Source organism: Hypanus sabinus, chromosome X1 (genome assembly GCF_030144855.1).
Source record: "Hypanus sabinus isolate sHypSab1 chromosome X1, sHypSab1.hap1, whole genome shotgun sequence".
NCBI classification, from domain to species: domain Eukaryota; kingdom Metazoa; phylum Chordata; class Chondrichthyes; order Myliobatiformes; family Dasyatidae; genus Hypanus; species Hypanus sabinus.
The window spans coordinates 38798434-38815790 of NC_082738.1; the positions used below are offsets into that span (position 1 = coordinate 38798434).

General features: G+C 39.5%; 1 protein-coding gene across 6 annotated transcripts in view; it reads right to left on the reverse strand.

Annotated features, from left to right (window-relative positions):
* The window catches only part of raraa (retinoic acid receptor, alpha a), a 399727-nt gene that overhangs the window by 10013 nt on the left and 372357 nt on the right, over window positions 1-17357 (reverse strand). For all 6 annotated transcript variants that reach the window (XM_059956420.1, XM_059956421.1, XM_059956425.1 and 3 more), the window contains 2 exons: window positions 10687-10863; window positions 8277-8481 (listed from right to left, as the gene is read on the reverse strand). In XM_059956420.1, coding sequence (XP_059812403.1) covers window positions 8277-8481; window positions 10687-10863 — 382 coding nt within the window. The remainder of the gene's footprint in view (window positions 1-8276; window positions 8482-10686; window positions 10864-17357) is intronic.

A 17357-nucleotide genomic window follows, 5' to 3' on the forward strand; every position in this document is an offset into this window, starting at 1 on the left:
GCTGGGGGTGAACTTTGGGGTTCTAACATTTAACTGTCATTCATTCTTTGGGGCACTTCTCTGTTTTCGTGGATGTTTGCGAAGAAAAAGCATTTCAGGATATATATTGTAATACGTTTCTCTGACATTAAATGTACCTTTGAAATCATCTGTTTAAGGTGAGCGGAGAAAAGTATTGTGGTATGTTAAAGGTAAACAGAGTGGTCAGTGCCCAAAACTGACTGCCAGAAGTGGTGATAGAGGCAAATATATTAAGGACATTTAAGGGACTCTTAGATGTCCCTAATGTCTCTAGGTATCTTAGATAGCCACATGGATAAAAGAAAACTGGAAGCCTATCGGCTACGTAGAAGGGAAGAGTTAGATTGATTGTAGAGTAGGCTAAAAAGTTGGTACAACATTGTGGGCAGAAGGGCCCATACTGTGTTGTACTGTTCTATGTCCCATGATTTAATAATTTAAAATGATTGACCTAAACCAGAACCATTTTTAAAAATAACTTATATTCTTACTCTGCAGCCATCCCATCCCATCTGAAACCAAAGGGGTCATGGATCACCCACAAGAACTGATATCTAACTCCAAAACATAATGGGGCTGATTGGGTTGAAAGGGATAATACGTCGGCTACGATGGAATAGCAGAACAGATTCGATGGGCTGAATAACCGAATTCTGCTCCTAAGTCTTATGGTCTTATAAACCTAGGGAATGGATATGGAGCTGCACTCCACAGGTTCATCCTTCTGAATATGTCAGTAACCCCTGTAATTCTGTGGCTGACAGTGCATGTCTGGGGCTTAATAGCATTTAAACAGGCACTGGATAACAAAAGCTGGTCCATTGTACTTCTCTTAAACATTTATATCATCAACAGTAATGCTTACAAGCAGCAGCCGATGACAATGACCTTGCAGCGTCAGTGCTGCGGTCAGTCTCTGATGAAGAGACATACCCACTGGGAATTGAATGGAGAATGTGCTAAAGCTCATTTCACTCATGACCCTAAATAGCCATCAGTCAGAAAGGACACTTCACCACATCCATCTGGGTCTGTTTGAACCTAATCCCAGGAGTTAAAAGGACAGCATTTGGAGCATGCTTATCAGCCGATCCTTCTTGTAGGTTTCAAAACTATGCACAACTCAATTTATCTGCCAACAATTAATTTCATACTTTACATTAACAGAGGGACGTGATCATCAGATTCTATATAAACGTTACATGTAGGTACAAGAGGAAGATCAAGATACACCTTCAATCCTCGTGTGACTGTTACACAGAGATCAGAAAAAAAACTCTATAGACAAAGACACATTCAAATACAACAATTTTTCCTCCTTTATCTTTCTAATTTTCTTTCTTTCTGGAGGTCGACTTCTTTTTGGGTATGTTGCACACATAGCAGGGATTTTTAACAGCTTTACCTGGATGCCACTTTTTCCAACCTTTTTCACTTGATCAGGTTATAACATAGTAAGATTACTGGACCAGCACTAGTATTAATTAACTTGGAGACAAATGCTTGAATTCCATCACAGCAGTGGAGGAACTTGAGTTTAAGTACTTAAATAAAGTTGGAATAAAAAGCTAGTTCCCGTGATTGTGACCACAAAACTACTGGAATGTCATAAAAAAAGTTTGCTCTCTAAAGATCTTCAAAAAAGAACAAATACCATCTTAGAGACACAAACGACTCCAGACGCTGGAATCTGGAGAAATAACAAACTGAATTGGGTTTATTATCACTGACCTATGCCATGAACTTTGTTGCTGACCGGCAGCAGTACAGTGCAATACATATGTTACAATAATATATAAAAACAATTAGAGCAAAAAAGAGCAAAATAGTGAAGTAATGTTCATGAACTGCTCAGAAATCTGACGGCAGAAGGGAAGAAGCTGTTCCAAAACTGTTGAGTGTGCATCTTTAGGCTCCTGTACTTCCTCCCCAATGGTGGTAATGAGTAGAGGGCATGTCTCAGATGGGGAGGGTACTTAATTATGGATGTTACCTTCTTGAGGCAATACATTTTAAAGATGTCCTCAATGGTGAGGAGGCTTGTGCCCATGATGGAGCTGGCTGAATCTACAACCCTCTGCTGCTTTATCCAATTCTGTGTACTGGAGCTTCCATGCCAAGCAGTGATAAATGAACCAGCACCAGTATTAACTTGGAGACAAGTGCTTGAATTCCATCACAACAGCAGAGGAACTTGACTTTAAGTACTTAAATAAAGTTGGAATAAAAAGCTAGTTTCAGTGATTGTGACCACAAAACTACTGGAATGTCATAAAAAAGTTTGCTCTCTAAAGATCTTCGGAAAAGAACAAATACCATCTTAGAGAAACCAAATGCTCTCCACAGTAAGTCTGCAGAAACTTGCTAGAGTCTTTGGTGACATATCAAATCTCCTCAAACTACTAATGAAGTAGAGCCTTCTTCGTGACTGCATCAATATGTTGGACCAAGGATAGATCCTCTAAGATGTCAGAGGAACTCAGTGGGTCAAGCAGGGTGAGGATGCAGGTGTTGTGGCCCTCTACTGGACAGCACCAACTTGGTTGACTCTTCGCTGCCCTCTCAATCATTGAAGTTACTGCCCCAACTGAAATGAACTCCTGGAGAACAAACTTCAAATATTTCTGTTCTGCGTGGTTTACTTCTTAATCTGCAAGGATAGCGTTACCCTGGTCTACAATAACAATAAATTAATGGGCATTTTATAATAATCGATAATTAGATGACTAATCTGTTATTGAAGCAATACAATGGGAAGATGTTTTCTAAAGACACTGGGAGAATTTCTTGTCTGTTCTTCAACTATCTCCCTAGAATCTGATAATCTCATATGAGACACACAGTGAAACCTTGTCCTCTGACAGGAGTCACTTCCATTAATATGGCAATCACAGGAAATGTCAGGTTAGATTACATCCTCAGATTCTGGAGTGGGACTTGAACCCTCACTGTTTGAAGATAAGAATGTAACTGATTGAACTAATACTACTGCAAGTGAGGGGAATTGATGAATATATGTCATCTTGTGCTGTGCTATTTTATGAGCCATTCACAAAGTACTGCAAACCCTTCACTAGGCTTCATTCAAATAAAGTTAATATTATTAGAGTCTTGAAAGGAAGCATGTTCGGCCCAGGCAAAGATGGACACTAGAGGGTGATATCAGCACACACAGGGCTGGTCTATAGAAAACAAGTAAAACTGGCCACTGTTCGACTAACACACACAAAATGCTGGAAGAACTCAGCAGGCCAGGCAGCAATAGAAAAAAGTACAGTCGAAGTTATCACACCATCAATTAATGGACTCAAATGACCAGTGGGGAGACAAGACATTTTCTCATTGCTAATCACAGGTTGGCCCAAATTGGGCAGAGTTTAAAAAAAACTGACAGAATCTTCATTTAAATTAGGACATTCAAAAACACTTTTGTGTTTTTTCACAGGGCAATTCAGGTGTAGTGAAGCAAATTTAACATAAAGCCCGTAGGGATCAAGTCAGTTTTATTTCTGTCAATGAACTGGCTTTGCCAGCAAAAGCAATATACCATCTTTCTCTTGCTCCCACAAGTGAGTTTCTCCATCTGACCATCATTACTCCTCACCTGGATCCAACTATTGCTTGCCAACTCTTGCTCCACCCTTTTCCTCCACTTTTTTATGCTGGCTATCACCCCTCCATCATTCAGTCCAAGTGAAGGGTCTCAAATTGAAATATCAATTAGCTGCCTGACCTGCCGAATTCCTCCAGCATCTTGTGTGCTACTCCAGACTCCAGTATCTGATGAAGTCTCTTGCGCTCTGACTGAGAGACCGCAGACTCCAGCATCTGCAATCACCCAATCAGCAACAACAGTACAAAATTCTGATATTTCATTCCCCTGCCACCCCACACGGAATTAAAGAGGGCAAAAATAATGTGTCCTTAACTCAGCTCCAATCAAAATCAGTTATGTCAGTACATACACAGATTATAACACCATTGAATTAACAAGGCCACCATTTTTAAAGCAATGTCATATCTGGCCATTGCTATCTAGAGCTTGGGGGATTGTAGGCTATTAAAGTAATAAATTTATATTATTAAATTAATATTAAATTAGTAGCCCATTAAATCAATACACCTTCCTTCACCACAAGGTTTACTGAAACATAATGAATTATTCAAGCCATTAATCGATGTATACTGTCATATTACTGTGACTGTAATACTATTAAACAATAGTGACATTATTTTATATAGTGCTCATGCTTTCTTAATAATTAGATTTAATAGTAATCTAATTATTATGATTTGACTTAAGAATAATAACTGTACCAATTAGACGGGATACAAAGTTGGTCACTTTTACTATAAACAGCATACTAGTCACAAACTGGTTACAATCACTACAATACAGTCACATCTGTTCTTTCATTATTTTATTGGCAGCTAAACATTTTCCCACATTTTGAACTGATGAACAGTATTAAATATTATGATTCAAGTTCACTGACCAGAAGAACTAATTCTTGCGTTCCTCTTGCTACTGACATTGTCTGACCTTCTGAACATTACCCATGTTTTCAGTTTCAACTCAAACATTCTAAGATTAAAGTGGATAATTAGATAAATACTGGACACTTCTCTGATTGAAGGGTCAGTGATCAGGGAGGTATCAGCTGAAAATTATCACTGATTATGAAAATAGTGAACTCTTTGAAATTGTGATAGGACTGAGTGAACTGAATGTTGGCAGATATTTCCTCTGCTTGGGCTGTCTAGAACGAGGGGCTACAGATTTGAGCAAGAGAACAAGAGATTTAGGACAGCAGCAAGGAACAAATCCGTCTCTCAAGAAGCGGTAAACCTGTGAAACTTAGTAGCACAGAGGACTGTGCAAGCCAAGTTGGTGAGTATATCAAAGTTTGAAGTAAATTTATTATCAAAGTACATAGGTATATGTCATCATTTACTTCCCTGAAATTCATTTTCTTGCAGGCATACTCAATAAATTCTCAAAATAATAACCATGACAGATTAATTGAAAAACCACACCAACCTGGGTGTGCAATTAATGTGTAAAAGACAACAAACTACAAATACAAAAAAAATAAATAATCATTTATCTGCAAACCAATGCAGATAAATGCACTGAGAGAAAGTGGGAAGATAGTATTAACACAAGAGATTCTGCAAATGCTGGAAATCCGGAGCAACACGCAAATGCTGAAGGAACTCAGAAGGTCTGAGTCCACTTACCCACCAATGTCCAAACCAAAAATTCACCCGATGCTAAACAGTGATGATGAGGCACAGAGGCCAAAGCAAATTTATACCACCATCACAGCAACTAGAAATGGTGAGTATAGTTGGCACAGTAAAAGTGGTGACAATGGCATTAATTAAATATGCAATTAAAATTACAATTAACAAATTGAAGTATGTGATTGCAAGATTAATTATAACTTTTTATTCCCCCAAGTAGACTAACAGCTCTAATTCAATGTGATCTTTCCGAACCGGTCACGTCCCAGATGACAGCAGTTACATTTTATCCTCAGCAGGTCAGACAGCGTTTGTGGAAAGAGGAACAGTTAATGTTTCGTGTATGTGAATTGAGAAAAAGAGTGAATCAAATGCTCTAATGATTACGGCACTGCCAGCACAGCCTATGTGTTTTGTTGCCTAGTATTTCAGCTTCTACAATCCAAGAAGTCAACATCAGATTCAGATTTGTTTATTTATCACATGTACATCGAAACATTTGAGTTAACAATCTAAGGATGTGATGGGGGCAGCCAGCAAGTGTCGCCATTCATTCCTGCGCCATCATAGCATGCCCAGAATTCACAGCAAAACAACACAGAACACAATAAGCAACAAAACAGCAGCAGCAAAATAAGCCCTTTTCCTCCCTCCCAAGTAGACAGTCCTCCAGACCCAAGACAGGCCTCTGGCAGACTCGTGGACTTCCCCAGAGTGGACATTGTACAATCATCTGCTGTACAATGCAAGGTGAGGAATAGGACTCAAATTTTAGTGTGGATTTATCCTTGGCAGAAAAAGTAAAGTCCAGAGCTAACATGAATTAATATTTATTTAGGGGAATCTATCCGTGTCCTTGATAATCTTATCAATAATCAATTAGCTCTGCAGCCTGGGGATTCTTTTTATTTCTCTTCAGAAAACTTGCCACTGCTTTCAGTTGATAAAAGGGAAAGTATGTTCTTCATCTATTACCCATGAATGCACAGGACAAGACAAGATTATCTCATCTTCTACAAACTTAGTGCAAAGAAATAATATGTACATCACTTTTTATAATATACTTAAGGCATTAGTTGTTACTGTATCCAGTGTGTTAAATGATGGGGAGAGCTGCTTAAGTGACACTGATTGATTTTCAATGTTATGACGACATTGCCACTTACACTCAGTGGCCATTTTATTAGGTACAGGAGGTATGTTTGTAGTCTTCTGCTGCAGTAGCCCATCCAATTTAAGGTTCAACATGCCATGCAGAGATGCTCTTTTGCACACCACAGTTATAACATATGGTTAGATGAGTATCTGTCACCATCCTGTCAATCTAGCCATTCTCCTCTGACCTCTCTCATTAACAAGGCATTTTTGCCCACAGACCTGCCACTCACTGGATGTTTTTTGTTTTCCACACCACTCTCTGTAAACTCTGACACTGTTGTGCGTGAATAGCATAGGAGATCAGCAGTTTCTGAGATACTCAAACCACCCCATCTGGCACCAACAATCATTTTCTTCCCCCGTTCTGATGTTTGGCTAAGCAACAAATGAACCTCTTGACCATGTCTGCATGCTTTTGGGCATTGAGTTGCTGCCACATGATTTGCCGATTAGATATTTATATTAACGAGCAGGTGTACCTAATTAAGTGACCACTGGGTGTATTTCTCAACATGTTCCACTTCTCAAGAGGCCATTACTGAGGAAATCCAATGAGCAAATCTCAATGTATGCAGATTTTACTGATATACACTGTGTATTCATTGTTTTTTATTTATTTTTATTGCAGCATGTGTAGCTTCAGATTCAGATGCCAAGATTGATGATTGGTGTTTTTTTTTCCCTCATCTTCTTCACCATTGCTCCACTCCTTTTCTCAGACAATACTGCTGCTCTAATTTCTACACTTCTGTTCCATGTGTATGTAACATTCTATTCCTGCAACTGCTCTAAACAACCTTCCACATCAAGGGCAGCTTCTAAAGCATAAACTAACCCAAATCCATTTTATACAACATTTCTGCAGTTTACAACACTAATTTACAGGACTTAAGGGATCTATCCATTGTGATTCTTGACAAGTTTCTTATTTCAGACTGTCTTTGCTCCAACAGAATTATAACTATTAGCCAAGAATAAGTCAGCTCAGTTGGAATCACTTTTGTCTCTCAAGTAGAACTCCCTCTTGTAAACCTAATAATCCTGCACGTTATTTTCCAGGTCTAAATTTCAGCAACAATAAAAACAAATGAATTGGTCATTCATCTTATTTCTGCTTTTTGGGATCCAACTAGAACAATTCATCATGTCAGTAAGTCATGGTATCATGGTAAAACACCTACAGAGCCTTACAAAAGCATTTTGTCCTTTCTTTTAATTACATTCTGTTATCATTGCCCAGCCACAGTATCTCATTCCCAGTCACTTTGCTCTTGCATTTTAATAGAACATATACTCAGTGGTCACTTTATTAGGTACACCTACTCGTTACTGCAAGTATCTAATCAACCAATCACGCGGCAGCAACTCAATGCATAAAAGCACGTAGACATGGTCAAGAGATTCAGTTGTTGTTCGGACTAAACATCAGAATGGGGAAGAAATAAACATCAGAATGGGGAAGAAATATGATCTGAGTGACTTTGACCATGAAATGATTGTTAATGCCAGACTGATGGTTTAAGTGTATATTTCAAGTGACATTTCTCGAATATACCGCCCTCTGCTGTCTAGTATCTGTTCCTACTGTTCTGTTTACCTCTGTTCCACCCTCATCAGTCGCCTTCTCACTCCACATATTGTACTTATTTGAATTTCCTATTATGGTTGTCACTGTCAATCATTAACTTAAACATTATACAGATTTACTGATACCTAAATAGTCTTTATTTGCTCTCATCACAATAATAAGCAGAAAACATCTGTATTCATATAAAAGTATTTTGTAATTTCAGTCTATAACTCCAGTTGTAAAGGAAAAAGACGAGGTTATAGCATTTCTCTTTCCTTACCTCCACAAATGAGGCAGATAGCACTAAGAAGCCCAGTCTCTGCATCATCCATCTCCAGCGGCAGTAATTGATTGGCAAATGCAAAAACCAGATCAGTAAGGGGACCAAAGCCTGCATTATGCATCTGTGTCCTGTTCAAGGTAAGGCCATCCGAAAAAGTCATGGTATCCTGATCAGGTGTGTACCTGGTGCAGATTCGCAGAATCTGAGAAAGCAAAGAAAGAATGTCAAAGTGCCCTTCAGTAGCACACACAAAATGAGCAGGTCAGGCAGCACTTACAGAGTAGAGTAAGCAGTCGATGTTTCGGGCCGAGACCCTTCATCAAGACTGGAAAGGAAGGTTGGGGGGGGGGTGGGTGGGGGGGGGGGCAGAAGCCAGAATAAGAATGAGGGGGGGGGGGGCAGAAGCCAGAATAAGAATGAGGGGGGATGGGAAGGGGTACAAGCTGGCAGTTTGCGCGTTCGTGCACACATACACAGTACAAAAGATTAACTCTTGATCTCTAAATCTACCTTTCTATGGTCTTTGCGCCTAATTTCTACCTGCACTGTACTTTCACTCCAAATGTAACACCATATTCTGTATCTGATTATTGCTTTTCCCTTTGTATTACTTCAAGTGCTTATGTCTGGAATGACCTGGCATGCATAAAAGGCTTTCACTGTATCCCGTTATATGGTTTATATGCGACAATATTAAACCGATTGTCAAATGGTCCATTGGTTTGCTAGCTCAGATGTCTTTAAGTATATTGACAAGCAGAGATGGCTATACTGGTGCTAATATTATTGGGGTATGGTTTTGGAGGTGCTTTCCAAGTTGTTGTTGTTCCTTTTCGCACCTTGTGGCGCATCGGGCGGCATTTTTTTTTACCATTTCCTTAGCATTTGCCTGTTTTTTTTTATGAAGCTGAGTTGCTAGCTTGGTGCTTAACACAGCACAGATGGAAAGCATGCAAGGAGTCGACTGGATTCCAACCTGTGACCATTAGCCTTGAAGTCTGGTGCTGATGCCACTACACCATCGGCTGGCAATATTGCATATTGTCAAACAGGGATGACTATAGTGGCACTAATATTATTGGGGTATGGTTGTGGAGGTGCTTTCTAGCTTTCTCAGTTTCTTGCCCAAATTACCAAATGGGAATGGATCATTAAACCATGAAGGCTTCACATTCGAAAGGCTGAGAACTAATATTTATTTGTACTTTGTGAGGGATATCAATGGGCAGCAATTAGAGCACTGGCTTCCTTTAGTTCTCTCTTCATCTTAGGAGTGAAGGTGAGGATGGCTCTATTTAAGACTTAAATAATATAAGTATAATTTTGATGTTGCCTGCAGATACTACCAGCTTATTAGCAACCTTGGATAGGGCACTTCATGGAAGATAGAGGAAGATACGAGGAGCAAACTGTAAGTCATACCAAATGACGGACCATCTCAGCTCTGTTGATATGTTCCTTTAGTTGTGATTTGGTAACATAAGATCTCAGTATTGGTTACTTTAGTGTAAACTCTCTGAATATCAGCTTTAGAGAGTGTGCAATGGAGTTTTACCAGGATGCAATGTGGATTAGAGAGCATGCCATCTGAGGAAAGTTTGAGCAACCTCGGGTTTTTCCCTTTAGAACAAAGGAGGATGAAAGGTGACTTGACAGAACTGTATAAGATGATAAGAGGCATAGATAGAATGGACAGCCAGAGACTTTTTCCCCATGGTGTAAATAGCTAATATGAGGGAGCATCATTTTAAAGTGTTTGGAGAAAAGCAAGTTGGGGCGTGGTGTAGTTCTTTGTAAACACAGGGAGTGGCAGATGCATGAAATGCGCTGCAGGAGTAGTGATAAAGACAGATACATTAGGGACATTTAAGAAACTCTTAGATAGGAACATGGATGAAAGAAAACTGGAGGGCTATGCAGAAAGAAAGGGTTAGATTGACCTGAGAGTAGGTTTAAAGGTTGGCACAACATTGTGGGCCGAGTGACCTGTCGTGTGCTGTATTTTTCTACCTAATTCAAGCAAAGAGCAGCCCGAGTTTAGCCCAACAGGGCATTCTCTGTGGGGTTTTAATGTTTTGGCAACTTTTCCCAATTAAAATTGGCAATTTTTCATCTGGATAAAGACTAGAGGATGACCATAGATACCTCAGTAACTCAGCTGTTAAAGGCAACATGAAATAGAACTTGGAAGAGCAGAAGGTTGCAAGTTGAGTTCCCAGCTTGAACTGAGTTAAATTCATTCCTTTGGGTAGGGAGAGGAAAATCAGCCCTACGGTCAAAATGCTGCAACCGTATGTGGAGAATAATCAAATTCTTGGACTATCTCCATAATATCAGTATCTATGAAAGAGGAAAAAAGAAAGAAATTTGAAGGAAGTACATTATGAAATGGGAATGTAGTACTCACCAAGATGTCTAGGCAGGCAGCTTTGAGGAGGGTAATTTGGTCAGCGATGGTAAGAGTGGTAAATCCAGGAAGATGTTTGGCAAACTCAACTGTCTTGATAATGCATTTAGTTGAGAGTTCGCTAAATTTGTCCCAGAGATCAATGTCTAATGTTACTCGCTGTTCAGCGCTGTTATTCTGAAAAAGGAGCAGTTTACATTAGAACAGGAAAGGTGCTTATCCTATCAGATTAATTTCCAAACTTGTGTTTTCATGTCCTCTAGAGCAAAGCTGCAACTAGATTTCGAAATTTTGGCATTAAGTCTTTTCATCCTGCATTGGAAATTCAGCTCCGCTCCTCTTTTTTTCTTCCCCCTCTGCCTTTTGCTGTGACACTATGAAACTGGATACTGAAATCAATCTACACATTGTTATTGAGTTATATTCATTCCCATTGACACAGTTTATGCTTATACTTCTTCCTGTTTACTCAACAAAACAATGGAGCGGAGATTTCCTTTGCTTGACTTGGCCATGTACTTTCCTGGTGCTCTCCACACTTGGACCTTCAAAGCTTCCAACAGAATAGATGTAAATGATCGAAGTGCCAAGGCTTATTTGTAATGGAAAGTGCAAGAGTAGTTATCTTCTCAAATTGAAGACAAGCTGATATAATTGTTTGGAATATTCAATACTTAGCAAAAGGGTCGTATTGCAAGATTATTTATTAAAGAGAAGACAAACAGTCTGTTTTGCAATGAAAAACATTGTTCAGTAAACCTGGACAGTGATGATGTGCATTCATTAGAACTGAACCTGAAACTTCCAGCAAAATATCAGAAACTTCCTTCACATACCAACTTCCTTTGGATCAAAAAAAAATAATTATTGAAGTTTCACATTTAATAATCATTTTTGAATTTTTGAATAAATGAAAACTAATGAAATCATTAAGTGAATAAAAATCCAAAATACACACACATACATAAACATACACGCACATATTTTCTTTAAAGGGATCACACACACAGTCTTTTCACAGAGTGCATAAGGTGTAATTTTACAAATTCTTGCTCCAGCAACACATTTTTGTGTGAAGTGTGTACTGTCTGGAATGGGCTGCTTTATGACTGGAATGGATGGCCTTCCTCCTTGTAGTCACAAAATGGAGTGCAAGCATACACCAGGAGAACAAATTTGGTGACTGAAGCAATTAATCTGTCCCATGTTCTAATAAAATCACAATCTTTCAAATGCTGGGAAAAGTTGTCATCATTTTTAGAACCAAAGGGGAAAGGGCACTTTATCTTAAATATATAAATAACATAGTATTGAAAGAAGAATCCTGTGGTCTTCAGCTGGAAGTGGATTATTTCAAAAAAATCCACTCTGTATGGCTGTATGCCATACTGTGTTCAAACATCTGCCCCATACCTCCATATACCTTCAAGAGAAATATAGAGATATTTTACCATAGAAAGTGTATCCATTCCTGTTGAAAAAAAGGCTATTCACAGTAAAACCACATTTCAGCTCTAGGTCTCGTAGGATTAGACCATAAGATATAGGAGCAGAATTAGGCCATTCTGCCTATTGTCTGCCCCACCATTCAATCATGGCTGATTTATTACCCCTCTCAACCCCATTATCCTGCCTTTGTCCATTAACCTTTGATGCCCTTACTAATCAAGAACCTATCAACATCTGTTTTAAATATACCAAATGACTGCCACAGCTGTCTGTGGCAATGAATTCCAGAGTTTCACCAACCTCTGGATAAAGAAATTTCTTCTCCTTTCTGTTCTACAGGGACACTCTTGTATTTTGAGGCTGTGCCCTCTGGTCCAAGACTCCCCTAATAAGGAAACATCCTCTTCATGTCCATTCTATCTAGGCCTTCAGTATTTGATAGGTTTCAATGAGACCCCCTTTCATTCTTCTAAACCAGGGGCCCATGGACACCTCAGTTAATGGTAGTGGCTTATGGCATTAAAAAGGTTGCAAAGCCATGTTCTAAACTCCAGCGAATACATCAGATGCTCAGAGTCATCAAATGCTCCTCATGCATTAACCTTCTTCATTCCTGGGTTTTGCACAAGATATATGGCACGGAAACAGGGCATTCATTCCAATCATTCCATTCCTGAATTGATTTCAACCCCTTCTAAACCCAATAAAAAGCTTGCATTTCTATAAATGTAAGATCTCAATTCCATCCATAACCCAAGTTGGTGCTAAGTTAACTGATTCTATCGAAGCGTTACTGAATTCTGTTTCCAGGTTATCTTTAGACGGCCATCCTTCTTCTCATCTTTTGGTCTCAGTTATTAAATCCTGAGTTAAGGATAGCTTCAGGTTCTGCTCTAATGAATGCACACAATCACTGACCTGGTTCTCTTAAGAGAAGAAGTGAAGAAATGCAGGTGTTCAAGAAACAAAATCCTCTAATATTTATGTATTTTCCTCAGAATAGGGAAAGATAAAACTAGGATCATTCTTTTGAGTTGCAGTATCAGGAATTAAGTATAGAACCATTAGCAAATAACTAATACCAAATGGCAGCTCTTTCTAATAAGCAGACCAGAAAATATTCACCGTATTGGAGACAAGGACAGTGAGAGTAACTGGTTTCATTCTTTTAACCACTTTCAGTCGGTGAAAGATTATGGCACATTACTTCAGGAAACTCCATCACAGTTACTTTTTCTTCCTCTAAAAGCCCTTTGCTGTCACTTCTGCCCTTGCACATGTGATCAAGGACAGAACAACTTAATAGATGCCACATCGTTTAAGGATCAGTTTTAATGGAATGCTCGTTTCTGCTTGGTTTGGCAGTAACTGCGTGCGAGCAAGAAAATAAAGTGCTTAATGCAGTTTGTTCCATGCGTGAGACACTGACCTTCGCAACTGTCATCCTGGGATGACAGTCTAGGACAGGAGAATGGCACAGGGAGTGGAAAGCAAAAGATTGTAGCAGGCACTCACTTGACACACAAGATTAAGAAATAAAATGAATGGTTGCAGCTGCTGCCGAAGCACAATGTAATTATTACAGCCAAAGGACAAATGATTATTTTGAACTAACCCACCCTGAACATATTGTTTGTATAAACGCAGCATCTGATTTTTCATCTTCCTTCCTTTTCCTCACAATGCTGAGACAGTGTGGCTACAATCTTATCTGTGAATAGCATTGGAACAACTTCAGTGGCTGACTTAATTTCGTTCCAAAATGCTGCCCACCTCGATTAAAAAGTAATGACATTTGCTGGAATGACGGCACTCAGCAGCATCTGATCACTTTTCATTTCCGAGCTAAGGTAAAAAACTCGTGATCATTAAGAAAACCACAGCTTGAGGCGAAATGGTTCGATTCTAATGTAATTTCTTAATATTTACACACACACACCAGTGATTGGCAGTGTGAGATATAGGACAGAGCATACTATCTAAGAAGCTTAAATAATTACTTTCTAGCATAACCAAAGGTATTTCTTGTTCAGCGCAGTATAGCATTGCTGCACTGAAAGTAATTCGTTGCAGTATGGTGTTGCTGCACGGAGTATTTCATCGCAGTATGGTATTGCTATACGGACAGTAATTCAGCAGCAATTCAGCGCAGTATAGCATTGTTGTATAGACAGTAATTCGGTGCAGTGTGGTGTTGCTGCACAGACAGTAATTTAGCGCAGTACGGTATTACAGTACGAACACTAATTTAGCGCAGTGTGATATCGTTGCACAGTCATTTAGCGCAGTGTGGTATTCTTGCACAGACAATAATTTAGTGTAGCATAGTATTGTTGCACAGACAGTAATTTAGCACAGTGTAGTATTGCTGCACAGTCATTTAGCGCAGTGTGGTATTCTTGCACAGACAGTAATTTACCACAGTGTGGTGTTGCTGCAGACGGTAATTTAGCGCAGTGTGGTATTCTTGCACAGACGGCAATTTAGCGCAGTGTGGTATTCTTGCACAGACGGCAATTTAGCGCAGTGTGGTATTCTTGCACAGACGGCAGTTTAGCGCAGTGTGGTATTCTTGCACAGACGGCAATTTAGCGCAGTGTGGTATTCTTGCACAGACGGCAATTTAGCGCAGTGTGGTATTCTTGCACAGACGGCAATTTAGCGCAGTGTGGTATTCTTGCACAGACGGCAATTTAGCGCAGTGTGGTATTCTTGCACAGACGGCAATTTAGCGCAGTGTGGTATTCTTGCACAGACGGCAATTTAGCGCAGTGTGGTATTCTTGCACAGACGGCAATTTAGCGCAGTGTGGTATTCTTGCACAGACGGCAATTTAGCGCAGTGTGGTATTCTTGCACAGACGGCAATTTAGCGCAGTGTGATATTCTTGCACAGACGGCAATTTAGCGCAGTGTGGTATTCTTGCACAGACGGCAATTTAGCGCAGTGTGGTATTCTTGCACAGACGGCAATTTAGCGCAGTGTGGTATTCTTGCAGACAGTAATTTACCACAGTGTGGTGTTGCTGCAGACGGTAATTTAGCGCAGTGTGGTGTTGCTGCAGACAGTAATTTAGCACCGTGTGGCTTGGCTGAAGAGTAATTCATCACAGTGCAGTATTGCTACAAAGACAACAATTCGTCATGGTAATGTGTTGCTGCACAGACAGAAACTCAGTGCGTGTGATGTTCTTGCACAGACAGTCATTTAGCGCAGTATGGTATTCTTGCACAGACAGTAATTTAGCGTAGTGTAGTATTGCTGCACAGACAGTAATTTAGCGCAGTGTGGTATTGTTGCACAGACAGCAATTTACTACAGTGTGGTATTCTTGCACAGACAGTAATTTAGCATAGTGTAGTATTACTGCACAGATAGTAATTTAGCGCAGTATGGTTTTGCTGCACAGACAGTAATTTAGCGTAGTGTGGTATTGTTGCACAGACAGTAATTTAGTGCTGTGTAGTATTACTGCACAGAAAGTTATTCATCATAGTATTGTGCTGCTGCACAGAGTGTAATTCAGCACAGTACATGTTGCTGCACAGAAAGTAATTCAAAGCTCCAGAATATGTGAGGGATTAAACCCAGGGCAAATCTCTGTGACATCTCACCAGAAAGGAGATATTCCTTTTTTGAAAACAACCATCTCACATTGACGGCAGGAAAACAGCAACAAGAAAAATCAAGACCCACATATCTGTGGACTGACCTTTCTGTCAACAATCGTCTGTGGTGTCTGACAGAAAGCCTATGGTTCAAGGATCAGACTTTCCATCCATCAATGCACTCAACAACAGCCCTCTAACAATCATGGAGGAGACTGGCCGCAGCCATAAGGAATTGTAGACAATGATGGCAATGATCATATTACAACACTTCAACTAAGTACTTCTTACTCAAGACCAATCCTTCCATAGTGCTTATTCAACTGCAGGGCTCATTTTCTACTAAAATTCTTTTAAAAGGAACAGAAAAAGAAATATGTCCTCTTTTTTTTCTCCTTGCCAGTTTGGATTAGTATTCCAATTGCAGCACAATTAATTGAGCAAAATCTGAGAGTAGCTGTCTTATTTCAAGAGATGAGTCACAGAATGCTATAGCACAGATACAGGCCGTTTGGCCCATCTTGTCTGTGCTGAACTGTTATTCAGCCTAGTCCCACAGACTCGTAGCTGCACCAAAGTTCTCTATATCTTTTCTCATCCATGTACTTATCCAAATAAGTACATAGTAGATCTTCTGAATTGCCTGAATTTATCTGCCCTCAAATCTGTTCTTTCTTCACCAATCCCCTGGTTGTAGTCGTCCATTGGAAATTCAGCTCCCTGATACTGGTGTAAGCTTTACTTCAGTATATAACAGGCTCTTCTCAACAATCCCCAGTTACTTTGCCTGCTGTTGACGCACTGTCATCACGTTTACCAGCAGGTAGAGATAATTGAGATTGAGTATTCAGAAACTATTTAAAACTACCACTAAAATGTTGAAATGGTTAAACTCCAAATCAAAACTAAAACACTAAATAGACCAAAGCACAAAATTTTAAAATTTCAGAATGTATTTAATCAACTGAACTAAACTGAATAATAAGGAAGCAGTAACACACAATTTAAGACCATGAAATACTGTACATTTCATCAACAAATTTAGATCAAAATTAATTTGTGTATGCAGTTCACCCCTCAGCCATTCTTCCCCATTTTAATAAATGGGCCACTGGACACGAGCCAGGCAGTGGACAGACCTCCCTGCCTGAGTGTGCTGGGAAATCCATACAAGTTCATGCCTCTCTGCTGGACTTTATGAGAGTCCGACAGTGTAGTGCAATTGCCCAACAACATTGAATAGCTGAGTGGAAGTGGGGATCCTTGCCTGTGCTTGGAACCCTTGCCCAGGTAAGTTAGTAAGGATCTAGCCCCAGAACTGTATGATGCTACTACTTACTGAATAAGATCACTGCAATTAGCAATATTTCTTTTAAATTTATACTGACATGACTGCATCATAATACTTTCATCAATTTAATAAAACTGCGATAATTACCAGTGTTTAAAATTAATTTCGACTGCCTCAATTCCCCATAACCATTCTGCAAATAAAAATTGGTCTTTGAGATTACACCACAGGCTCTTTGTGTATGAATAATTAAGACATTTTATTCTCTTTCCTTGCAGACATAATTTCATTTCATTTAAACTTACTTGAAATGCTTTAAATTC